General features: G+C 41.3%; 1 protein-coding gene across 6 annotated transcripts in view; it reads left to right on the top strand.

The window, feature by feature from the left end:
• The window catches only part of ELN (elastin), a 93,618-nt gene that overhangs the window by 46,800 nt on the left and 19,753 nt on the right, over positions 1-27,065 (top strand). For 3 of the 6 annotated variants that reach the window (XM_063956179.1, XM_063956180.1, XM_063956174.1), the window contains 17 exons: positions 2,381-2,419; positions 2,619-2,681; positions 3,414-3,461; positions 7,115-7,192; positions 8,053-8,079; positions 8,777-8,848; positions 13,240-13,287; positions 15,228-15,284; positions 15,900-15,956; positions 19,255-19,347; positions 19,434-19,481; positions 21,284-21,382; positions 21,875-21,913; positions 22,037-22,069; positions 23,202-23,228; positions 25,237-25,263; positions 26,554-26,589. In XM_063956179.1, the coding sequence (XP_063812249.1) occupies positions 2,381-2,419; positions 2,619-2,681; positions 3,414-3,461; positions 7,115-7,192; positions 8,053-8,079; positions 8,777-8,848; positions 13,240-13,287; positions 15,228-15,284; positions 15,900-15,956; positions 19,255-19,347; positions 19,434-19,481; positions 21,284-21,382; positions 21,875-21,913; positions 22,037-22,069; positions 23,202-23,228; positions 25,237-25,263; positions 26,554-26,589 (891 nt within the window). The remainder of the gene's footprint in view (positions 1-2,380; positions 2,420-2,618; positions 2,682-3,413; positions 3,462-7,114; positions 7,193-8,052; positions 8,080-8,776; positions 8,849-13,239; positions 13,288-15,227; positions 15,285-15,899; positions 15,957-19,254; positions 19,348-19,433; positions 19,482-21,283; positions 21,383-21,874; positions 21,914-22,036; positions 22,070-23,201; positions 23,229-25,236; positions 25,264-26,553; positions 26,590-27,065) is intronic. The other 3 variants (XM_063956176.1, XM_063956178.1, XM_063956177.1) reach the window with 3 other exon arrangements.

Raw genomic sequence — 27,065 nt, 5'->3', positions numbered from 1 at the left:
GGGACTAACAAAATAGACCGCCCCCCACGCACACCTGTAGTATATATCATTATTGTATGTAAATATTCCAAAATACAAGTGAGAGGGAGCGGCAGTGGGTGACAGGGAAAGATAGTGGGAGCCAGGGACACAGTGACTGACAGGAGATAAGGTGACTGGCTGGGTGGTATTCATGTGACCGGCGGTCGGGAGACCGACAGTCACATGACCTCCTCCACCATCCCGACCGCTCACTATCCCGATGGTCGGCATGCCGACCAACAGGGACTACTTCCACTCGTGGGTGTCCACGACACCCATAGAGTGGGAATAGAACCCGTGGCGACCGCAGGTCGCCACCGAGCCCGCAGCATGGCGAGCGCAGCGTGGCAAGCGCAGCGAGCCCGCAAGGGGCTTGCTGCACTCGCCCCTCCCCGCCGGGATCCCGGCGTCGGTATGCTGCCGGGATTCCGGTGTCGGTAAGCTGACCTGCGGTCTCCTGACCACCGGTCAGCCGTACTACACCCGACTGGCTATATGCAAGAACTGCATTGGACAGCATATTGGGAGTGTGAAGTAACCAAGAAACAAGCATCTGAAAAGACAGAGTGGGAGTGATGTCATTGCCAGGTGACAGCAGCTAGAGACACAATCTTCACCATCGCTGGTAAGAGGAATGGATTGCCGGCTCATTAAGACAAGTAGGCAGTTCAGGGGCAGGTAGTTATGACCCAGCACAGACTCTAGCTCACAGACTTTGTATTTTACACAGTCATTACCACGTATACATTTAACAAGTATTTGACACAGAGTGTCAGAGTGTGGAATCAACTGATTATTTATTATTGGAGAAGGAGGTACACTGGGCTGAATGAGGAGAGGACAATGTGACTGGACTGGCTGGGGGGTTCTTGTTGGGGGTGGTTAGATGGGGGAAGTGGGCTGGTTAGGGAGGGAAGGGGGGACACTGGGCTGGCAGGGTGGGAAACACTGGGATGGTGGAGTCAGTAATGGTGGGGACACTGGGCTGGAGAAGGAGCAGACACTGAGTTGGGAGTACTGACCTGCTGCTGTTACATTCCTGCCTGGCCCCACACTCTCACTGCAGCACCACACGCAGAGTCACACAGCAGCCTGCTGAGTGGCTCGACGGCTCCGGCTGCTGCTACTGGAATCTGGAGTGTCTGTAGAGAATGTGTGCCAGTGATCACTGCCTCTTCAGTGCATTTTCCTGACGGTGCTTAGTTCGGCGGGAGAAGAAGCGACTGTGTTGCTGGCCCCATCCAATGCCATCAGTCTAACAGAAAGCCAGTGTCAGTCTCACGGGAAGGCAGCATCAGTGAGAGGCTGAGCTTTGAGTACTGGAGGCAAGGCCTCTCTACAGCTCTGCTTTGTGGCTCTACACTGAGGGCCAGCTCCCAATCAGCACTGCCCCAACATCGTCTGCTTGACCCAGCAAAGTCTATTGGCAATCTGCACCTGCCTCTCAAACTACTACACTAGGCTTGGCCGCACACACAGCTGCCCTCACAGTGCCACAGGCCTTAGCAGCATCACTGATTTATACTAGCATGAGGCTGCTACCCAGACTGTCACTTCCATGCTCCTCTCTGTACTTGATTTCATATCCCCATGCGTATGGTGTCAGCTGTTGCTGTGTGTGAGGCCGCCAGTGCACCAACTGCAACTAGCTGCCAGTCCAGCGCAATGCACACTGCAGGCCCCCTTCTCTGTCCAGGCCTGGGACCCAAGTCCTGGCAGGCCCTCCTTGATGGCGACCCTGGTACTGTGGGTTAAAATGGCAAATTGTCAAGTGACAAAGGTAATTCAATCATTATAATTATAATTACTGCAAAACTTAGGGGTATTAACTAACATTGCTTACAATTGCAAATCTGAACAAATACCATAATTCCAGCAAATTGGACATTTTCTATGAGAAGCTCATTTATGAATTGCCACTGATGCATACATCCAATAGATTTGGTCATGCGTTAGTGTGTCTGGATGATCCGCCAGATGAACTCAATGGTGCACCCCAACTTCAGGAACATTTAGGTACAAAGCAAAGACAAATTCCCACAAAAAGCCTAAAGCAGGCACTTTTATTAATTGAAGTATATGGCTAACGGTTGAGTCTCTAACGTTTGCTTATTCACACAGTTTTATTTATTAGGATTGATATTAATAGTATATTTAAAAGGGTAAAAGAAAAATGTCACCCTATAAAATAATCATTTTCCTGAAGTTATCTTGGAGGTGCTATCAGGTGTGGTGTGGACAGATAAAAGATAATTAATGATTGGTTTCTCTGATTTATGATTTGAATGCAGATTTGCATAATTGAGCAATATTAGTGTGAGCATTCACTTAATATCTATATACCACTTCTCTTTGGTAGGTGTTGGAGGCGCTGGTGTTGTGCCAGGTGTTGCTACAGGTAACTCATTTATTTGAGTTTCCTAAGTCATGTCTTGTGTCTTGTGTTTATAATGGGTACAGATAAAGTAATTAATGTTCACTGCCAATATATGTAATTGATGCTAATTGGTGAGCTATACGTTGAAACAAAGATTGCTCCATTTGTACTTTCCCTGCCCTAGATTCTCACTAACACATCATTTTGTATGATTATTCAGGAGCTGGAGTACCAGGAGCTGGTGTACAACCAGGAGCTGGTGGAAAACCAGGGAAAGTGCCAGGTGGGAGAAAATGGTTGTATGACAATATTGCCATGTAAATTTATGTAAATGTCCATTTTGAGATATAGCAGCATGAGTTGTTTATGGGCATTGCCAAAACCATAAAACCATCTTTTCTTTGTCCTCCTCTGGGAGATCCCATAGAGGGAAGGACCAAATAGGGTTGGCATTCAGAACTGATGGTTCGTAACCATCAATGTTAGATTCAATAGAAATACTTTTTCCATTTGGTGACAGGATTGCAATGGTTGCCACTATCACATACAGAACTTGTTTCTAAAGGTTGATGATGACCACACTGCTGTGGACATCAGAAAGCAGTTCTTTGTGCATGCACAAACTTCTAGGATCCACTGTGCATGTGCACCAACTTCTAGGATCCACTGTGCATGTGCACCAACTAATCATCCATGGATAGACCATCAAATAGTCAACTTGTAATGGCTATACATCTTGTGATAGCCATCCCTAGATCGAGTTGCGTGGCACTGTGCCACGGAGAGCAGGATCACTGATAATAGGTTTATATGCAAAACGTATCATCAACCACCTAGGCCACCTACCACACTGGGGAGCAGCCCAGGTTTAATAGATTTCATTAAGTCTGGAAAAATTTACCTTATTCATATCTTGTAAACAGTTACTTCATTATTTAACCCTGTAAGCCACATAATGCCATGTCTATTATCATAAATTCATGTTATTTTTTTTTTTGTGTGTGAACTATAACAGGTGCTGGACTTCCCGGAGCCTTTCCCGGAGCAGGCGGACCAGGAGCCGGTAAGTGTAGGACACAAGTGCACTCTTTATTTATCATACCGCTTTCCCTACCATCTTTGATTTTGTATCCATAGGTGTGTCCTCCTGATTCCAAAGCAGACATGCTTGTATATATCACTATATATTCTTAGAAAACTTAGCAAAAACAAAAGATAGACTCCCTTTTGAGTCCTTACGCAGAATTGTATTCCATATTATAGTACAACCATAACACTGTCATTTAAAAAAAAATTCTCTGAAATGTCACAGTCTTTTTTTTGTTGCTTTCCTCTAAAAAGGTACAATAACAAAAAAAAAATTGCATGGAAAAATGTAGAGTGATTTACATTTACTGACAGATAATGCTGAAAAGTGAAAATGCATTAAAATTACTAAATCAGTAATTTTATTAAAAGGTGGACAAGGCAGATAGATTTCTAGTCTCTAGTTTTTCGGTAAAAACCACCGTATTATGCAAATGAACCCACAATGCTAAATGTATCGTGGAGGAATTCCTAATCTGTTATGAATAAATGTACAATTCCTCCTATTTATCAACATTGTTCAGTAGTGTCAAAACAAGCCCTAGAGACAAGAATTATAGTCATGCCTAAAGAAGGGAAGGATCCCAGTAACTGAACCTATTATAGACCTATCTTGCTGTTGAACACTGACATTAAATTGTACTTCAAATTACTAGCATCCCGCCTGTGTTAAGCGATGACCATGCTAGTTTTGTACCAAGCAAACAAGCACACAATGGCCCTCATTCCGAGTTGATCGCTCGCTAGCTGCTTTTAGCAGCATTTCACACGCTAGGCCGCCGCCCTCTGGGAGTGTATCTTAGCTTAGCAGAATTGCGAACAAAAGATTAGCAGAACTGCTACTAAATAATTTGCAGCAGTTTCTGAGTAGCTCCAGACCTACTCCTAGATTGCGATCAGCTCAGTCTGTTTAGTTCCTGCTTTGACGTCACAAACACGCCCTGAGTTCGGTCAGCCACTTCCCCCGTTTCCCCAGCCACTCCTGAGTTTTTACCTGGCACGCCGGTGTTTATTAGCACACTCCGTGAAAACGGCCAGTTTCCGCCCAGAAACACCCACTTCCTGTCAATCACACTAAGATCCCTCCAGCGATGAAAAAACGTCGGTCTGCCTTGTGTAAAGCTACTAAGTTTTGTGTGAAAGTACTTAGCGCATGTGCGATGCGTACCATGCGCATGTGCATTTTCCACATAATCGCTCCGTTGCGAAAATTAGCAACGAGCGAACAACTCGGAATGACCCCCATTGTCACCAGATGTATTGTTAGCCTCATATTCATATAAATTCAAACAATGCGGAGAAACCATTGGTCAGGACTTGTTCGAATGCCTTCCTCAGTTTGGCTTTGATGGTAGGTTCCATAAAGATGACCAAGCCCTATAGTCTACTCCTGCAACCAGAGTTTTTGTAAATGGGTTTGTATCCAACACACTGTAATGAATGAGACAGGACAGGGTCATTGGTTATACCCCTAGTGTAGCTATGATACTTTCATCTATAGTATGGACATTTTATAGTTTGGAAGAGAGAAGGGAAAGGGGGGACATGATAGAAACTTTCAAATATATCAAGGGTTTTAACAAAGTTCAGGAGGGAAACATTCTACAAAGGAAGAGAAGTATTAGAACTCGAGGACATACACTGAAACTGGAGGGAGGCAGGTTCAGGGGAAATTTAAGGAAAAATTAGTTCACAGAAAGGGTAGTGGATAAGTGGATTAGCCTCCCATCAGAGGTGGTAGAGGCTAAGACTGTTGAGCAAATTAAACATGCTTGGGATAGGCATATGAATATCCTTATAAAGAATTAAGGTTCAAAATGGGTTGAGATTACCATAGGATAAAAAAAGGGGCAGACTAGATGGGCCAAGTGGTTCTTATCTGCCATCAAATTCTATGTTTCTATGATATCAAAGGACTTCAAGTCAGCCCAGGAGACTTTAAAATCTCCTAGTTTGCTGAATGTGTATTGCATTCCATGATAAACCACCACATATCACTCCTAAATATGTCACGAATTACAGTTCCATCTCTGGTTATGAGATCAGTTATACCAAGACAGAAGCTCTTCCCATTCATGTGTCAAAGGTCAACTGGATCTTTGACAATCTAAATATATATTTGCTTGGAGAGTCAATAAGATTTACTATTTAACAGTCTTCCTTGCTGATACCTAAGGATTTATCTATAAAGAAAATTACCCCTGGGTTCTCTCAACTATAAAGGCAGACCTCTTCACATGGCAATGATAAATTATCTCTTAGCTGTGTAGAATAATAGTGATCAGAATGACCCTGCTGCCAAGACTTCTCTTATTGTGGCAAACATTAACAACTAGTGTGCCAGAGGCTGTTCTTTCTCAATTTCATAAATGGTTTGGGAAGTTTGTATGGAAAAATTAAACTCCCAGAATAAAATTCCTAAAACTTCAGAGAGAGACAATGAATGGAGGATGGAGTTTCTTGGATATTAAACTAAACTGTTTAGCTTCCCTACTAAGCCAATCGGAGGTTTACTTCTAGCAGTTTTCTGATATGGTTAGAATATGCCTTTGCGTCCTCTTTATTGCTAATTCCTTCTAAGCAGCACTCCCAGTCAGCCTAACCCAATCCTATAGTCCATTTTACGTGGGATCTGGGATTATTTTACACTTTAAACTGGTTTCACATCAAACACCCCTCACCCCTCTTTTGAACAGTCCTTATGTCTTAATCATGAAAGGCATAAACTCATGATCTACAATTTTAGTTATTTAAGCCCTACAAAAATTAAAGAAAACGCCTATAAATTATATTAGGTGGTACCTAGTGCCTACCAGACTATATAAAATATTTAGGTCTGCCTCCCCTAAGTGTTAGCAAAATAGGCCCCTCTCTCCATATATGGTGGACATGCAATAAGATCACACATTTCTGTTATGAAACAACATTGAAATTACAAAAATGTGTGGTCCTTTATCCTGGGGTGCTCCACAGAAATCTTAGGTAAACCAAGATATAAGTTTGCTACACAGATCCTCAATGCAGCTAGATGCCCCAGTCTACCATTGGAAGTTCCCTGACCCTCACCCCTAACTGATGGTCATTAAGAAAATCTGTCAATAAATTGTGTAAATTCCCCCAGATGTGGTGCTTTTGATATGCTTTTATTCAATCTCATTGTACACCCTTACAGGGGCCATCAGACCTTTTGTTGTAAAGGTTCTTTACGGTACAGACCTTCAGTACTTCCAAAATAGACATACTTGGTCCTAGGCAGGGCCGTAGCTCATTGCTGACATTCAAAATATATCGAACATCTCTCTCAACTCCCGGCAAACCCCCACCCATTTTTTGGGTGTCCCTTAACCCACACTCCATTCTCCCTTACTCACATGTCTTTATGATAAGTCATAGAACAGAAAATGGTAAATATTTAATTCTTAAAAACAGGAATTTGCAGCTTCCATATGTTTCCGTGTTTGTATTTTCTTTATAACTGTGCATAACCACATCCCCCATCCCTTATCAAATTGCTAATTATTCTCTAAAAATCTGTATAGACAACCGTACTTTTCAGCTGCTGCTTGTAACATACTTAAGTTGAATGCCTTACTGTACTTGCCATTTGTTACTAATAACATCTCCATCCAGGTGGACTCTATCCAGGAGTTGGTGTTGGAGTTCTCCCTGGAGTGGCCACTGGCAGTGGTGTCAAACAGAAGCCTCAAGGTAAGACATTTAAAGATGCTTGCACATATACTCTTCGGTCTCTAAGACTGATGTCAGCCAAATACATTTTATGCTGTAGCTCAGTCAGAATCCCGTGACTTATCAATAGGTGCTGATGGGGAGAAATGTTTACAGCCAAAGACTTTGCACTATGTATGTATTATGAAAACAGCCTGGTGTGAACAATAGAACAGATTCATAATATAGAGTCGTGGAACTACCACCAGATGAGCTTACCTTATTGCACCCAGCAGTGTTGACAGCCCAGGTGAATTAGGTCCATCTTCTGCAGAGGACCCAGCTCTATTATTCTCTGCAGAACTCTAAGCCCAAAAGGAGCATCCCTGCTGATGTACAGTACCTAGCTTGGCATGTGTGAGCAATCACTCAGCTGAAGGTATCACTGCTCTTATCGTAACACCTCCCCTAAAGATAGAAATGTGTATGATACCCCTTTCACATCGCCAAAATAACCCGGGTTATTGCTGGGTCAACCTAGGTCAAGCTGCAGTGTGAAAGCGCCAAAGTGAAATAACCCGGGTCGAGCAACCGGCATTTCAACTCGGGGTTAAACCCAGGTTGGACCCGGGTCAATGTGCAGTGTGAAAGGGTCTGACCCGGGTTGGACCCAGGTTTAAAATCCCGGGTCGGACATTGATTTGCGATGTGAAAGCTGTATAACTGATGCTATACCCCAGATGTGACTGCCCAGTAGTTATATAGCACAGACCTTCGCTGGATGTCTCTTTTCTATCTGAATCCTCCTTGGTAAAAATTGGGCACCCAGCAGAGTATTTTTATAAAACAATAAATAATAGACATATTATCAGCCAAGTACTGAGATTTGTCTTTCCCTACAGCTGGTGGTGCTTGGGCCGGAATTCCAGGTGAGTACATTATTATTATTATTATTATTATTATTATTAAACTGCAGCACCAATGTACTCTGTACAATGTGGTATAGATAAATATACTGCATACATGAATTCTAGGTTCCTACTTCTGGAGAACTGCAAAATGTTTATAGACCAGATAGAGGAACAGCAGCCTATTCATGTTAAGCCATTAAGCCCAGAAAAGATATACAGTAAGCTCATGAATGCTGCCAATAAATAAGTCCAGAAGCCTTGAAGTATTTGAATAATATTTGCATTAGTTAACATTTATGAAGGAGGAAGTGAGCGTTCAAGTGCAAGTTGTCCTTTCCTTTACCCCACCCTGTTCTCATTGGTGAGCCAATGCTGATAAAGGGACAGGGATGACAGGGGGCCCTGCTGTGCAGATAATCATTCAGCACATAACAGTATCAGGACAGGGAGCAGCAAAAGGAAACCAAGCCCTCATTGGTGTCTGCTCACCGTGTTGTTTTACACTGTTCAGACTACAATAAAGTGCATTAGCTAGTGCAAGCCCCCAGTCATCTAACTGCCATTGCTGATCTGAGGCCTTTTACCAATGGTATAATGTGTCACAACTCACAATGAGATGATAACATCAGGATCAGTATAAGATAATTGTTAAATATTGAATATATCCGTCATGAGATTCATGTTTGCCATTTCATTTATTATGTTTTCATCCAAGGTTTTGGTGGTTTTGGTGGACAACAGCCTGGTGTACCTCTAGGGTATCCTATTAAAGCTCCCAAACTGCCAGGTATGTATCTGTGGGTGCCTGGGGTGTGAATCCTGCTGGGGTTTCAGGACAATTTGGACAGAAATTCATCTTCAGACTTTTTCATTATAACATGTTCTATGTCAGATTACACTGGAAGCAAAATATTGTGTCTACTGATTTCGTTATTTTTGATGATGATGATGATGATGATGATGATGATGATGATGATAATAACATTATATGCTTAAAGGGGGCAATACATTTAGTGTGTATTGGGGCAATTGCCCATTCTGCTGATGCCGGGGTCATGGGATTGGAGATATCCAACATATTGGACAATCTCGATTCCCCAATTCCGACCCAAAAATGGTCAGTATCTGCAAGTCTGGATTTTTAACATTATCCACGATTCCCTGACAGACCACTGATCATCCATGTCTGCCCATAGGAAGATCACGAATCAGCGGATCGGAGTGGCAGAATGGGGAATCGCACCACAGCTGTGTGGCCCACATTAGATTCACTGCTGAACTGGGTTAACATGTATTACTGACATTGTGCCTCCTCTTTAGTGACCCCGACACTGCTTTTCCTGTCCTAGACTTGTAAATCTTACACCCCATGTGACCCAAGAATAATAAATAGGCTGTTGTGCAGCAGACATCTCTCACTTTGCCAGGTTTCCTTATATTTTGTTTACCTTTCCATACTACAGACATACTGGTTTTCAGTAGCATCAGGATTACAGCCTGCTAGTTACACCCATTTTCCAGCCTCATTCTGTGCCTGTCCACAGGCTTGCCCCTTTGCGTGTGGCAAAGCCATCTTGTAGCTCATAGAGTCAAATGGCAATAATTTCATCAGTACACAAATTCCTCCTGTGCACTGTGATGTGCAAGAACTGAGATGCCCACTTTGAGCATCTTCAGATGCTGAGATTCCACTTGGAACACTATGGCAAGTGCAGATTTCCCTCTTTATACAACCCCTATGTGAATGATTCTGCGTCTCTGTATGCACCCGCTATCAGTGACATGCCTGTGACACTCTCATAACACACCCATAAGACTGTGCATCTCCCATGCATCTCAATCATAACTCTGACTATGTGTGTATGGAGCAGAACGCATACATAATGTGATCCACTATGTCCAACATCGCACCTGCATCCATCTGAGAATTAGGCACCTTGTCTCTATATAGTGTGCCAGAGGGAACAAAAGGCATAGGGCCTAATTCAGACCTGATCGCAGCAACAAATTTGTTCTATAGTGGGCAAAACCATGTGCAGTGCAGTGTGGGGACGGGGGGGGGGGGGGGGGGGGGCAGATGTAACATGTGCAGAGAGAGCTAGATTTGGGTGGGGTGTGTTCAAACTGAAATCTAAATTACAGTGTAAAAATAAAGCAGCCACTATTTACCCTGCACAGAAACAATAACCCACCCAAATCTAACTCTCTCTGCACGTGTTGCATCTGCACACACACACACACACACACACACACACCCCCTCCCACACACACCCCACTGCAGTGCACATGGTTTTGCCCATAAGAGAGCAAATTTGCTGCTGCAATCAGGTCTGCATTAGGCCCATTGTCTGGCACTGGACGGTCACCAGAGGCAAGAAAAAAATACAGACTATCTGTAAAAAAAAGCTATAGGAAGTTCCAAATCATTTGGAAGGTGCACTCGCACAAGTAAATACTCGGAGATACTTCTTCATAAAATCACCAATGATGTTGTTTGTAAAAAAAAAAAGCTAGTGAGAAAATATTGAAACCTCACTTTCAGTTAAGGTATCATTAGACCAATATGTCTGCTAAGGATGCCCATCCATACAGTATTTCACCATTCCCAAGCCACCAACAACAACCTCCTTTTCCTAGCATTGTTTCTTGTGTAATTTACTGCACTCATCAATCATTTCAATTTTGCTGTTTGCCTTGACTTCTTTATTCTTTACCCTGAGCCTGAGGTCACCTTATCATAAGTACTCTACAGAAAGTTGGTTTTAACTCGTTGAATGTGTCTGTCTGCAAAGAAAATATCTGACATTTCTGTATGAGTGCTGGTGAAGATGTACATATGACATAGCTATCTGACAGTTATGCGAGGAAGCCAGTCAGGTGTGAACAGGACGGAAACTACGCAGAAGAGCAGGACCCCTGAACATTCCTGCTGGGATTCCAGCGAAAAGGAATTTGTTCCCACATGCAGATAACAGCAGAATATATATTTATTCTGCCAAATTCTGCAGAAAAACAAAAACCAGTGAAACATATTTCTAGTGGCATTCTCATGTTTTACAGCCCTACAAAGCAGAGAGAGTGCGATTTGTAATTGTATAAATATACTGGTAAAATAGAGTGCTGGGAATATGTTTCTCACACAGATCATGGAATTGGGTGAAAGCCGGAACAGCCCGGATTCTGGAAAAAACCTGACTGGGGGCCTAATTTAGACCTGATTGCAAAAGCAAAATCTTTTTCTAATGGGTAAAACCATATTGCACTGCAGGTGGGGCAGATACAACGTGCAGAGAGAGTTAGGTTTGGGTGTTATATTGTTTCTGTGCCGGGTAAATACTGCCTGCTTTATTTTTGCACTGCAATTTAGAGTTCAATTTGAATACACCCCACCCAAATCTAACTCTCTCTACATATGTTATATCTGCCCCCCCCCCCCTGCAGTGCACATGGTTTTGACCATTAGAGAAAAAGTTTGCTGTTGTGATCAGGTCTGAATTAGGCCCTGGCTCCATACAGTGACTCTCTGTCTATGTCCCTATGTATCACACACAGCAATGGTGCAGTGAGATGTACAGCCCCCTTCTGACTTGCAGCTGCTACACTCAGTCAGAGAGGATTGGATTGGGAAGCGTTTAACATACCCCCGCACAGGATCCCGGCAATCACAATGCTGACACCGGAATCCCACACAGCAGTACAATGCCGGTGCCGGAATACCGGCGAGGTAGGTGATTCTCCCTCTATGGGTATCCACGACACCCATAGAGGGAGAATATAACCTGTGGCGAGCGCAATGAACCAACAAGGGTCTTAACACCGCTTGCCCCGCTGCCAACATACTGGTGGCCGGGATGCCGCTGTCAGTATACTGATGCCCAGCATCCCATCCGCCTGTATATCATAGCGAAACCATTGGAGCAGCATGGCCAAAACAGTCCAGACTCCGGAACGCCGGACTGGCTCCCTACAGTGACTTTTGCAACTGTGGAGCTCTCTGTGCCCATCTTGTGTATGTGACAGCTGTCACACAGCAAACGGTGCAGGCAGACATACACAGGGAACTCCATATCGGTTGAGGTTGCTGCAGGTAGCTGGTCCGGTCCGGCATTCTGGCTTTCACCTAATCCCACAGAACATTTTGCCAGGTCCTAAGAACAGTTTCGATGGCAAATAATACAAATACAGGTTGAGTATCCCATATCCAAATATTCCGAAATACGGAATATCCGAAATACAGACTTTTTTTAGTGAGAGTGAGATAGTGAAATCTTTGTTTTCTGATGACTCAATGTACACAAACTTTGTTTAATACACAAAGTTATTAAAATATTGTATTAAATGACCTTCAGGCTGTGTGCATAAGGTGTATATGAAACATAAATGAATTGTGTGAATGTACACACACTTTGTTTAATGCACAAAGTTACAAAAAATATTGGCTAAAATTACCTTCAGGCTGTGTGTATAAGGTGTATATGTAACATAAATGCATTCTGTGCTTAGACTTAGGTCCCATCACCATGATATCTCATTATGGTATGCAATTATTCCAAAATACGGAAAAATCCCATATCCAAAATACCTCTGGTCCCAAGCATTTTGGATAAGGGAGACTCAACCTGTAGCACAGTTATAAATGATATAAGCCCTTTGTGCAATATAATATATCATGACCACCAAACATTACCAAATTTGAAAGTCTACGGCAAAATAGTGTATTATATGTAAGCATTACAAAGTATGATGTTTTTGGATCCTTCCTTTAATATGTCTGAAACGTATTTTGTTCAATAGTTTTTGGGGAGAGACAGTGACTGACATTGTATTACTGAAGATTAAGATCATTTGTCCATGGGATGGGGAGAAGTTTCATATGTTTACTGTAGAGTTCTGGAAATAATTTAATAGTGAAGGTGATGTAGTATTGTATTCTACTACTAAGTTATTCACGGCAGCTGGTATTACTGTATGTACTCCTTTTTGGGGGGATAAAAATAGGGGCAGACTAGATGGGCCAAGTGGTTCTTAACTGCCGTCAAATTCTATGTTTCTATGTTTCTATATGTCTGCGTAGTGGCGAATCCTCATACAGACAGCACAGAGTACACATTTCTATTTGTAGAAGATCATCTGCAGATTACTCCTTTCTTCTTAATGCTAAACCTTTTCTATTGCCAGGAGGATACGGACTTCCATACACATCAGGAGGACCTGGAGGATATGGTAGTAAGTGTATTGAATAATTCATTCACCTCCCTGAACGTTCCAAAAAAAAGGGTCCACCCTTACTGGAACAAAACAAATGGCCAAATAGACATTTGGAAAATGCTCTCGTATGTCAGTGCATTGAGGGACACTGTTCTGATGAAACATTGTGCAGGCTCAGGCTGAGTCCTGTAGGAGAGCAGGAATAAATAAACATGTTCTGCTCTTATTATTTCTGTATGTTTCCTGGTATGCAGTGTTATTTCGTAAAATCGGTTTCTATACAAGTATATACAGCAATGTTCAAAATATGTAAAAACAAAAAAAAATTCTACAGTGTGTCTGGCCAATGTGAAAATAATTTATAACTCACTGTGACATGTAATGAGTGTGGCTGACATTAATAGCCTTCTAATCTGCATCATTCTCCTAGCAGCCAGCTGAGAGGTCTGACTGAGAGCTTGGAACCTTGGCTCTGGAGAATATTGACAGTGTTCATTTGTACATGAGATATTGCATATGTTTTGTAAATGACAGTGTATAATTTGGCCAAGGTATTGCTATTATTTTGCATTTATAATGTGGCAATTTATTCCACAATCATATATTGATTGCAACACAGAAACATAAACCAAGACACTTACACTTACTACACTGAAGGTTCTCCTCAATGGCCTTGTAGTCTCATAGGAAACAATTGAAGTGAGAAGAATGGAGGGAATACATGTTTTGAACAATGGAGAACCCACAACTTAATGAATAATGGTGTAAATTGGGCCCAGCCACCCAATTGGCTTCTATCAACCACATAGAGGAGTATTTGTCATATGCAGCATTAAGAATATTTGTTTATCTAAAAAATAATATATCATTCATGAAAATATTGCAAGGGCAGCAGAGGGAGGTGGAAAGAGGATAATACGTGAACCAGCTCGCACTTGCGGAGTGGAGTTCTACTAATAAAAAATAAAGAAATAAACTATAAATCTAAGATCAAAATTCCTAAATATAGTGCCTGGCTGCGCCAGTCTGCATCTTTTTGCACCCCATATACTTACAATGGGGCGAGGGCGCGACTAAAACAATAAGGCAGGGGGCGCACGTGTAGCGGCAAACGAGCCACATTCGTGCCTATATGTAGCCACAATGAGCGTGCTACATCTGTATCTATCTATCTATCTATTTATAAATCCTCTAAACAATTGCAAAATACTCTTAAAAACTATTTTTTTCATTGGTTTTCATTCATTGTCGACAGAAAATGATTGAACAGAATAGTATAAAATGGTATCTGTACCACCATATCTCTTGTCCTATGCAAATAAACCATTGGTGAGGGATACCATTTGCTATGGTAAGCATCTGGGCAAGGCAAAAAAAATGGCCCATTGCCAGCGAAAACACGTTTTTACCCTTTGTAGAATATGGAGAGTATGTGATGGTTTTGTGGTCAGAAATGGGAGATGATGACAAGGTATAAGGAAAGCTGTAAGTCTTATACATACGCCAGAGCACAGGTAGGGAAATATAAGGAGACAAGAGAGAAAGGATTAATAGGGGCAATAGCACTGGGGGACCTAAAAGCGGCCAAGAGGCCTTCTTGCCCTTGATAAATGTGCCTGTTAGTTCTCAAATCAAAATTGTGGGTAATTTGTTTCCTATGACTCAGTAATGAAAAACAGTTTCAAATTGAATGATGTCAGACCAGTGAGTGGGGCCTGATTATTGGATCTATACTGACATACTGTATGGAGCACAAAAGTTTATAGTAGTCTTTAGAGAGACGCAAAGAGAATGTTAATAAATATTCTCGATTCTTCTTTCATTTACCCCAATCTATGAGTCTACAGGATTAAGGGGTGTTAGTTAGCTGAATATGATATCCAAGGTGACAACTTCTTCTAGTTAGTCACACTTTTATAGCACTTCCTCATTACTAAAGTGTTGTCCCTGTATTACAGCTTTGGGTGCTGGTGGTGTAGGAGCTGGCGGCAAAGCCGGATACCCAACAGGGACTGGTATGTACAATGCTATGTCACAGTATGGGAAAAGTATATTTTAATTCATGGATTAATCATTCAGGAATGAAACCAAAGCCCTCTGCTTGGAACACATCACAGCATATTTCTTTACAGCCTTCTGTTTTTATTTAACCTCTAGTATCCATAGTACTGTATGTAGTCCCAAGATATTTCCAAGCTATATATCATTTTAGTAGACTCACTAGTGTTATTTTTTTTACTTTGTGCATGCAAATAAAGTGAACGTAGAGCATATGTTTTGAATATTGCACAGATCGTGTGTAGCAGCTCATTCGGGGATGTATACTGTATAACAGCATGAAAAGGGAAAGAAGAAGAGAGCTATAAGTCAATGTAGACTAGCTCCCTGTGGCCTGTACAGACAGATTTGAACTCCCAGTATTTAGTTTGTCCATCCATGGCCCTGAGAGTCACAAAATGTGTTAAACAGAGTTCTAAAACATGTAAATGAATTTCCTATGTTTGGCTTTATCCTTTCATGGCAGGCGTGTAATGTAAATCTACAGAGTGACATAATAATGAAGCAGGTGTTGTTCTAATGATGTGGAGCCCTGCCAGGTCTAATTACTCTACTTCCTCTTCTGTACCTAGGGGTCGGCTCTCAGGCAGCCGCAGCCAAAGTCGCAGCTAAAGCAGCAAAATATGGTGGTGAGTCCCTTCATTTCATCACAGACCTCTAATCCTCCGTCCATAGACTCTTACTCCCTGACTTACTGACATGTCCAAACAGCTCCTTTATTGTTCTCATCCCTATACTATATTACAAAGTATGAATAACTTATAACAGTCTATAGTCCTAGATTCTTCACACCCATTCAATGCTCTCTAGGGATCCAGTGGACCTAAGTTCCCTTAAAGTGATATGACCATCTTAGGAGTGTGGAATGTATTGATCTTTGAGTATACAGATGGGGAACAATAGACTATGGTGATTAAACCATATATTAACTGTCAACCATCTTAAATCTGTGTGTGTGTGTGTGTGTGCGTGCGTGCGTGCGTGCGTGTGTGTGTGTGTGTGTGTGTGTGTGTGTGTGTGTGTATATATATATATATATATATATATATTGGATGATTTTGTGGTTATCAAAAAATATCACTGGGGCATAAAAGACCCACCGGGGAAATACAGTGGTAGGGGCCCATGCTTAGGGGTGTGAACAGCACCTGACAGAGGTTTGGCTAACCATTGGAGAGGGCATGGTCTGGGCCTCTTGATAAATATATTGTACATACTGCCAGATCCTCCAACATGACCCGCCCCACTAGATACAAAATGCTCTGTTTCTGGACTTCCCTCTTAATTTATGATTTCCATCACCTGTGTTGAACTAGTTAAATGATAAGAAAGCTGTTTCTTCACAGGTGATGGCAATAATAAATTAAGAGGGAAGTCCAGAAACAGAGCATTTTGTACCTAGTGGGGTGGGTCATGTTGGAGGGTATGTACTGCTAGTGCGTGCATGATAATGTGCCATATTAATAACAGCAATGGACTGTAGAAAATACATCATATTCCTGTGCAGTATAAGGTAATATGTATAATTCAAGCGCACAGTCTGGAACCTGATCCTTAGATGAAGAGGTGGGGGGCCCACCGGGGTTTTCCCTGTGGCCCAGTCCAACCCTGACCATATCTAATACAATACTTTAAATTAATCAATATTACACATTCCATCATCTACCATTGTGAGCACTGAGACTCAAACCACATTATCCCTTTTTAATATTCCTGCAACCTCCTCTAATGGACATTAAATACATACCACTGCGCTAAGTGAACATGTGACTGGAATAATAGCAGTGTCTAGGATAATAGGAAACAAAAGGAGTCCCAAAGCCAAGGCGCATTTCGCTAGGGCTTTACCAGGAAAGACTATGAAATATTGATATATTTATGGTACCATGCTACTTATGATATTTTATGAATAATAACATCCCCTTCAGAAGTGTGTAGAGGAAATTATATTATAACTGGTGGTCAACATATTACCAGTTATTTATATAGCGCACACACATTCCGCTGCACTTTCCAGAGAATATCCATTCCCATCAGTATCTGCCCCAGTGGAGCTTGTAGTTTATGGATTATTTAACTAATTTGAAACCATATTGCTTATAGCCTTATACATGGTGTAGTTTAGTACTTGCCATAACACACTGATCAAGACCCTGTTACTGTTACACAGGATAATCTATAACTGTGAATATGGGGTTGGTTTATATATATAAATTAATTAATTTATATCCAATCAATATACACTATTATATATGAAGAGTACTATCTCTTCTACTTTGATTTACCACAGTTCATTAATCCCCATTGGTATACTCAAAGACTGATACAGCATATCCCACACTCCTGAGGGGAAAATATCACTTAAAGGGAACTTGCAGTAATTATATTGAATCCCTATAGAACACTGGCAGAGGGGCAGATGTACTAAGCCTTGGAGAGTAATAAAGTGAAGAAAGATAAACTACCAACCAATCAGCTCCTAACTGTCATTTTTCAAATATAGCCTGTAACACAGCAGTTAGGAGCAGATTGGCTGGTACTTTATCTCTCTCTAAGAACTTTAGATTGTTATTGTACATGATTGCCACTTTATAATATAGAATAGGTGTAAGAATAATAAAGGAGCTGTTATATTTAGCATTTTAAGAACTGATTTTTCTTTCTTTATACTGTATACTGTATCTATGTTATATGATTCACAAATCATGATTCTTGCGTTGGAAGGCATATCAGTACAAGGCTCCATTTTAATAATCATTAGTGCATTGTAGATTAATAACTGCCTTTGTGTTTTTTGCACTGTATCGCTTACTAGGTAAATTGAGGTACTGTAGCACCATCAGTGGTTTAAGGACAATGGAACATTACATGACCATCTCAAAGTGAAAGATGTGTTTATGATTACACAATGGAATTCTATTACCAGTATATGACCAGTGCAGCTGTAATCTCCCTCTCTACAACAATTGATACTATGGCCCAGATTTATCAAGCCTTGGAGAGTGTTAAATATCACGGTGATAAAGTACAACCAACCAGCTCCTAACTGCCATGTTACAGGCTGTGCTTGAAAAATGACAGTTAGGAGCTGATTGGTTTGTACTTTATACCCATGCAATTTATCACTCTCCAAGGCTTGATAAATCTGGACCTATGTTACATGTCTTTATTTTAGAGAGCCTCACCTGCCATAATCCAGTATACTCAAGACCTTTGACTATAAAAATGATTAGAATAATACAAAAAAGATATTTATAACTTATTATTTTTATATTAAAAAAACCCTCAAATCATATATGTGAGTGTAAATCTGTCTCCGATACTAACCAGTCCTCCCCAGCTGTTGACCTCACAGAACATCACTGATTGTAACTATAGAACATTAATAACTGTTCTGAGGCCCCCTTGTGGAATAAATTAAGAATGTCATGGAGAACATAACTTGCTTGGCATAAATGCCATCCTCTCCTAACTGCATCTGGACTTCAGCAGTAACATTTTGGGGTATCATGTCACCTAATGTTTCATAGTCACCGCTTGGGTATACTGTACATCTTCATTCCCAGCTCTATCACACTAGACTAGACTACAACTCATATATTTTTTTAAACAAAAATGAAGATTCTCTTGTAACATAAATCTGGCAATACTTAGGAACCAATCAATCTGGCAATACTTAGGAACCAATCATTTGAATCTCTTACACGTACTAAATCTTAATAAACAGATACAGTCTTGTTGTGAAACATGCGCTCCGAGTTGTGTTTTCACCTTGAACGTGTTTATATACAGTATGAACATTTATTTATATAGCACCAGCCTATTACATAGCACTTTATAATTCCAGTATTAGAGTCGCCATAATAGATAGTAAAAAGACAGAATTGAGTGAAATTAAGGGTTTTCTAACTGGATGCTATGATACAGCAGGCGGAGGTATCCCCGGTGCTGGTGGTACTCCTGGAGGTGTACCTGGATTGGTGCCTGGAGGAGGACTATATCCTGGCCTGCCAGGCGCAGGTAGGTTTGAGTGGAACTCCTATCAGCAGTTGTGGGAACTCTTTATGTTTCTTAGGGAATCTTATGAATCGCAATTGTTTTATTAGGAATACCTCAACAGGGTGTTCAGCCCGGAGGCAAGCCTCCAAAATATGGTGAGTGTATAATAGCATGACTCCGCAGGAGTGGCCAAATCATCATCCAAATGATGGCTTCTAACTTATCTTTCCCATAACAGCATTAACTGAGCAAATTATTGTCTCATGACCTACCGGATAACAATCTGCTTCTAATATTCCAGCCATCTTGCTAATGGGGACACAAATGTCCATTATACCTTTCTGACTAAATTATATTGTCCCAATGTGTTCAAAGTCCTTGTTTAACAAATAAAAGAGTATGTTATTTAATTTGCCCTAAAGTCTTAACAGGTAATGGCATTGTCGCTAGCCCAATTCTGTATATCCTGGCCATCTGTCTTCCAGTCACTAATACATTTAATATCTTGCTTCTTTGGTCTCATCAAAAATAATATTCCTAACAAAAATTAGATATTTGCTGTATAGATCACTATTACATCTAGAGGCAAAAAAGTTGGTTGCAAAAATATTGGTTTATTGTCTATTTTTATGCAATGTATGCTGTTCTTTATCCACCCAATCCCATTCTCCCTTACTTCTCTGCCCTCATTTCCCTCTGCTTTGGACTGCCACCTCTCTTCCCAACTGATTAACTGCTCCCACTCCTGCCTCCAAGATTTCTCTGATGCTGCTTCTTACACTGGAACTCCCTCTTTGGATCAGACTCTCCACATCTCTCCAAAGCATCATACAGGCTCTCAATCCCAATTCTTTATTAAAGCCTTCCAGCTCTCACCCTAACCCACCACTCTATCCTCCTTGCTCACTTTCTCTCTCCTCTGTGTATGTGTCACCCCCCCCCCCCATTTGTCTGCCCCTCCCCTAGAGCGTATAAGCTCTCACAGGCAGGGCCCTCTTTCCTCATATGCTTTCCTTCCCTCACTTATCCAACTTTTGTGGGGATTACGACTGCATAGGCAGCAATGTTTATATAGAGTAGCTAGTATCCCACGTTTTGTACTGTAATTCCTTTGCACTTTTTTGTTAAGCGTGCACTTTTTCTGTATATACTTTGTAAGGCGCTGCAGATCCCCTGTGGCACCATTTAAATAAAAGTCAATAAATAAATAGTAAAGATAAACTCATAGAACTTCAGATATTCGCATCAGAAATGTGAGTATGCTTGTATCTCACATTGTACCAGTTGTATTATACCTGACCATGACTTGTGCTAACTCTCATTACTTTCTAAGAGCAGAAACCTTGGTCTTGATATATAAAACAAATGCATGTAGTTACAAATCAAATGCATTGATGATAGTGAAATAGACATTGTTTAGAACATTGGTATAAGAGACACATCCTTTGCCCAGTTCGGGCAAGGTGTTGGGTATGAAATATCAGCAGTTGGGATCCCTACTGTCAGAAGACTGACAGCAGGATCCCAACAGCCAGAACTCAACATTTCCTGGTAAGTATTTCTACCCTACCCCTAACTCTAACCCAACCCTCCCATAGCCTAACCTCCCCTTCCCGCAGCCTAACCCTACCCCCATCCCACAGAGTAACCCTAAACCCAAACCTCACAGCCTAACCCTAACTGCAACCGAGGTACTTACCTCTGGGATGTTTGGGATTCTGACCACTGGGATCCCACTGTCGATCTCCTGACTGTCAGAATCCCGACTGTCAGTATTTTAACTGCATCCCCTGGCAAGAAAAGCACTCACTTGTGCAAATCAATTCCACTTTCCAGGACACTTTGTAATGTAAGGCTATAAGATACTAAATAATCTTAATCTTGTTATGTGCTAAATGTAGTTTGAGCTTGTTCTGTAATAGTGAATGAAAAGTAAAGTGACTCTTTAATTCCTTAGGTGTACCTGGAGCTGGTGTTGGAGGTTTGCCAGGAGTAGGCAGTTTGCCGGGGGTTGGCGTAGGAGGTTTACCTGGAGTTGGTGGTGTTCCTGGAGGTGGTAAGTAATCACAAGAACTGTGCATTATTTTTTTGTGGTGTTGTTTATACAGAAAGCACTTTATGCTGTCACACATTAAAGTTAATTTACTTAGTTATAGACTGGAAATAGATCAAATAATTCTATTATGTCCTTTTAATTTTTTTTTTCATATGTTTCATTATATTAATATTTAGTTTTCAAATTGGGACCACATGTTTCCTATCCTTTAAAAAAAAGACTTGCGATTACACAATGAAGATGTGTTCACTTTGTGTTATAATCAATACTGTACTGTTTTGAATGAAATCTACAATGTATTTAAGTGTATTTAAGCATGAAGTAAAATCCAGTATAATTCTCCAACAGCAAAAAATTCTGATGTGTACATCATTCAAAATGAATATCACTAATATTATTATAGAACAAAGTTATAGATGAGATTGTCAACGCTATAAAGGAGTCAACATTTAGTCTGTCATCAGGTCTAATTATTATATCATTTGTTTCAAGGTATTGGCGGGTTGGGTGCTAAACTACCTAAAACTGGAGGTGAGTACAGATCATAGTAATACTAGATTATTACAACTGGAGAACTAAGCAGTCAGATTAGTTCTCCATCTGTGGAGTTCTTGCAGAACTAGTAATTATTTGTCCATACTCTTATCATTACAGGTGGCTATGGAGTTGGAGGTCTTCCTACAGGAGGTGTGTACTCTAACATACTGTCATATTAACGTAGAGCTGAGCAAAATATTCAAAATGCTTCCATGAAATTTTCACTTCTTCATTTGGACACAGAGAAGGAGATGTATCAAACGATGGAGAGAGGTAAATTGGACAGAGATAAACCACAGATAAAGCACCAAACCTTTTTAAAGACTGTGCTTGAAAAATGTCAGAAGCTGAAATGATGGTACTTTATCTCTCTACATTTATCTCTCTCTAAGGATTGATACATCTCCAGTATGTCACATTTTTTGGCAGGTTTGGCCTCACATAAGTCCAGTCCTTTCCCAGCCACATCACACAACAGACTGAAGTGTCCACCAGTGTCTCAGCTCTGTTGTAGTCTATAGAGTCTGCAAAATGGGAATTAAAAATACAGAGCTAAATTTGGCATTCTATGGAATGACAACGCAAAACCAGAACGCTAACATTGTTTCATAAAACTATTGCACCAATGTGAACAGGCCTGCTTGAAAGTGGAATTAAATTTATGCAAATTTTGACCTCAGTTATACTCATCTCTAACTTTTTTTAGTATTTGTTGTGTTCACTGTAATAAAAGTCTCTATAGTTACTGACAGACATTATGGGATATGGATTGAGGAGTAAACAAGAAAACCAAATTTAGTAATAAACTTGCAACACCAGAAATATGTATTTATGAAACAGTAGTAGTTCATTTTCAAATAATTATTTATCATTCATACATGATACAACATGGGAGATCAAAATTGGCTTCTATTGAACAATTCATTTTATTGCATTTGGTATTAAACACTGCTGACAACTTTTGTAAATACTAAATTGGGACATGGTAGCATGACTGCCATAATCTGGGGCGTGGCTGCATCGTAGTGGGTGTGTCCACCTCTGTTTGATGTTATGATGCCCGCAGTGGGCATGCTCAGTACTGCATAAGTTCTAGGTCGCCTCCGACACCATTGCCTCCATTGCATGTGGCAAGTTAAATACCTTCCCACCTCCTGCAAGTTAGGATGTACAGTCTGAGCTCAGGAGACAGGGGCAGTCCCCTAAAATGGGGACAGATGTTAGGTACGTGTATTGTTATAGTTTGCAGCATTTAATAATAAGTTATTCTCTTCTCATACAGTTGGAGCAGGCGGGTATCCAGGTGGAGGTAAGTTTTCTCAACTCCTTATATTCAGATAATTCTTAGAAAAAGATTACAGTAAGCAGTTTAATGAAAGTTATAAGAGTTAAAGAGGCTTGCATATTCCTGAGTAAGAGTATACAATTAAATATTTTCATTAATGGATGTTTCACTGCTGTGAGTGCCATTTACATTGCATGTCTTACAGCGGGTGTGGTATGTTTCCCTGGCGCTTGGCATCCCGGCGCCCAGCATACCGGCACCGGGATCCCAACAGCCGGTATGCCGGCAGTGGGGCGAGTACAAAAGAGCCCCTTGCGAGCTCGCTGCGCTCGCCATGCTGCGGGCACGGTGGCACGATACGCGTGCCACGCTATTTATTCTCCCTCCAAGGGTGTCGTGGACACCCCAAGCGGGAAAATACTTGTCGGTATACTGGCGGTCGGGATTCCGGCGTTGGTATGGTGAGCGCCGGGATCCCAACAGCCGTTATATCAAGTGCCACCCCTTACATCAATACCCTACCCACTGGCTTCTCAAATGCAGAGTAAAAGAATATTAGGACCCCATGGAAGTTTATGTACTTGTGTTTCACTGAATGGCCGCGCTGTCTAGGCAAAGGATGTGCCATAAATTTCATCTGAGACATGAGCTGCTTATTGTACTTTTCCACACTAAGCATTCCAAGACTCGGGTCACGGCTAATGATACTGGGATTGAAACTGGACTAACCCATATAATTGTCAGGATTATTAATGATCTATTTATGTTATCTTAGAAATATGCAAGCACATATTTCTGAAGCGTAAGGAACATCTGAGAGATAATTGGCAGCTTCTCGTTCCAGCGCTCTTATCTGGCATGATATAAAGCAATAGCTGTAGTACAGTAATGGGTTCTGTTCAACTGTAAAGAAAATAACTATTATTAGTCCTATTAATCTTGACCTTTACCCTGATATAACACATCTTTATCTGTGTTATCCACAGTCTCGTGTGCACTAATTGTATATAATAAGTTAGAACGTATTAGTTATATAACTTAGCCATCAGCACTTAACACTCAGACTTATACTCATTCAGACGTCTGTAAACTTAGTTATGGGATCTCTTATCACGAATGCTTATGCCTGCATTGTGAATAACATATCCTAAATCACATGTCAAAGTACCTCTTTTTCCAAACTGTCTCCCCTCACTAGTTTGTTCTTACAGCCACGGCCATAACTAGAAGTGTGCGAGCAGTGCTGCCATACAGAGCAAAGAGCCCTGTGGGAGACACCACCATTCACCCATGGCCCTGCATCTGGCTGACAGGGTGCCTGAAACTGCATCCTGCAGCCAGAATTGCTATTGAAGTGACGTCCAGAGCATCATTTGCACACTAAGGGGGACATTTACTAAGCAGTGATAAGAGCTGAGAAGTGAGCCAGTGGAGAAGTTGCCCATGGCAACCAATCAGCACTGAAGTAACATCTATAATTTGCATACTAAAAATGATACAGAGCTGCTGATTGGTTGATGGGTCCACTTCTCCACTGGCTCACTTTTCCGCTCTTATCACTGCTTAGTAAATGCCCCCCTAAAGCTTTTACCCCTGGAGCATACTCAGGATGCTCTGGGCAGTGCTGTAATTCCTGGCACTAACAGACACCCACCCCCCTTGGCACATCATAATGTACTCAGTGGGCTTGGATGGCACAGGGTGCCATAAAGCCCTGCTACAGCATGCATGCCTGCAGAATTATGAAGTGTGGTTGCATCTTAATGGGTGTGTTCACCCCTGTTGGGCGGGATCATGCTTCTAGTGGGCGTGCTTACTATTGCAGAAGTTATGCGCCTCTTTCCACACAATTTTGTTGCAACAAGCACTTGTACGCACTTGCCTCCATTGGATGTAACATAAATACCTCCCAAACCGGTGCAAGTTGGGATGAACACTCCAATCTCAGGATAGAGGGACATGTGTTAGGTACAGGTATTGTGAATGTTACAGTTTGATGCATTTAATAACAACTTATTCTCTTCTCATGCAGTTGGAGCAGGCGTGTATCCAGGTGGAGGTAAGTTTTCTCAAAACCTTATATTCAGATAATTTTTAGAAAAAGTTTGCCTGAAGTAGTTTCATTCACTGCAAAGAAACATGCTGTCTTCCTCAGTAGAAACACACAGCAACAGTAGTCTAGGTGACTATAGACTAGCAACTGGGCAAACCATGCTGCACCGTATGTGGGGCAGATGTAACATGTGCAGAACGATTTAGATTTGGGAGGGGTATGTTCAAACTGAAATCTAAATTGCATTGCAAAAAATAAAGCTGTCTAACATTTCAGTTCTACATGCAAAAGCAGCCAGTATTTACCCTGCACAGAAAAAATATAAATGTATTTGCTCCTCTCCAGTGTAACATGGTTTTGTTTCAGACATAAAGTTACTTACTTTTTTTTTGTCAGATAGGGAAATACATACCTGGGGGGTTCATTTACTAAGAAGCAGGTTATAAAAGCCACCCATCATTGGCTTTTACTGATAGATTTAAAACGGCAATGGAAATATGTAAATATTAGATCAGGATTGTTTAGCATTTGTTCCTATTACTGTGTTAAAACCAATAGTCAAACCCACTTGGTGGTAAATCTATCCCCCAGTGTCGGACTGGACCATTGGTGTTTCTATAATGGGTGCAGTGTGTGCAGTACACATGGTCCTGTGGATCCAGGGGGGCCCACACCGCACACATTGTACCCATGTTTTATTACTTACCCTTCCGGTGTCCCGAATCAGAGTTCCAGCCATGGTAAAAATCACCAGCAAAATGGCTGCCGCACCTGCACAGGAGGAATTTAGGGGGACATTTACTAAGCAGTGACAAGAGCGGAGAAATGAGTCAGTGGAGCAGTTCCCCATTGCAACCAATCAGCACTGAAGTAACAACTATAATTTGCATACTATAAAATGATACAGAACTGCTGATTGAGTGATGGATCAACTTCTCCACAGGCTCACTTCTTCGCTCTTATCACTGCTTAGTAAATGTCCCCCTATGTCTTCTGGCACAATGCCAGAGTCTACAACACCGTGAAGAGGAGGGAGCCCACCTGGAGTCTCTGTGAAAATGACCCTGGACTGGTCCACTGATATAATGCTAAAATGCAGCCTCATAGCTTACTGACTATTCATAATGTCTTGGTAAAATAATTATTTAAGGCTCTTATGTAAAAACATAGATTATTCATTAGAAACATAGATTGCTACATGCTAGTAACTAAAAATAAATACCTAGAATTCTGACTAAATAATATTATACAATGACATGTAATAAAAGATAACATCCTTCTTTTTCTGACATAAAGTTGGCGGAGTTGGCCCAGGCGGACTACCAATTGGAGGTTTGTATACTCATTTTTGTATATTTATTGAATATCATACCTTTTTTGATTTTTTAAATTATATTTAGCTACTGTATATAATATTCCTGTTGGGAACTAATTTGGAAGCTGCCAATGGAAAGTACAATCCAACATTATTCACTATTAGCACAACTGCATACCTCCCAACTTTTACTTCTTATGGTAAGGGACTCTTTGGTGCAGCAAAGCCGCACCTGCCCGAAAAGGGGGCGTGATCTCAGTAAAGGGGGATGTAGCTTCGCGGCAATGCTGCGACCACCTGTCACACCTCCCGTTATAGTCACAGTGGGGGCATGGACAGTGCTTTGCGAGCTGCTGGTCATGCCCCCAGTCACTCTGTCTTCTGTGATAGATGCTGTACTGCTCTACAACAGAGCGGTGAATAACAGAAGCCTCCCAAATGACACCCACCCCCCCACCCCCAGGCACCACGGGACACTGCAGTTTCTGAGTAG

Source organism: Pseudophryne corroboree, chromosome 2, assembly GCF_028390025.1.
Source record: "Pseudophryne corroboree isolate aPseCor3 chromosome 2, aPseCor3.hap2, whole genome shotgun sequence".
Classification (NCBI taxonomy): Eukaryota; Metazoa; Chordata; class Amphibia; order Anura; family Myobatrachidae; genus Pseudophryne; species Pseudophryne corroboree.
The sequence above is the reverse complement of the archived record's forward strand: the minus strand, read 5'-3'. Positions and strand labels throughout refer to the sequence as shown.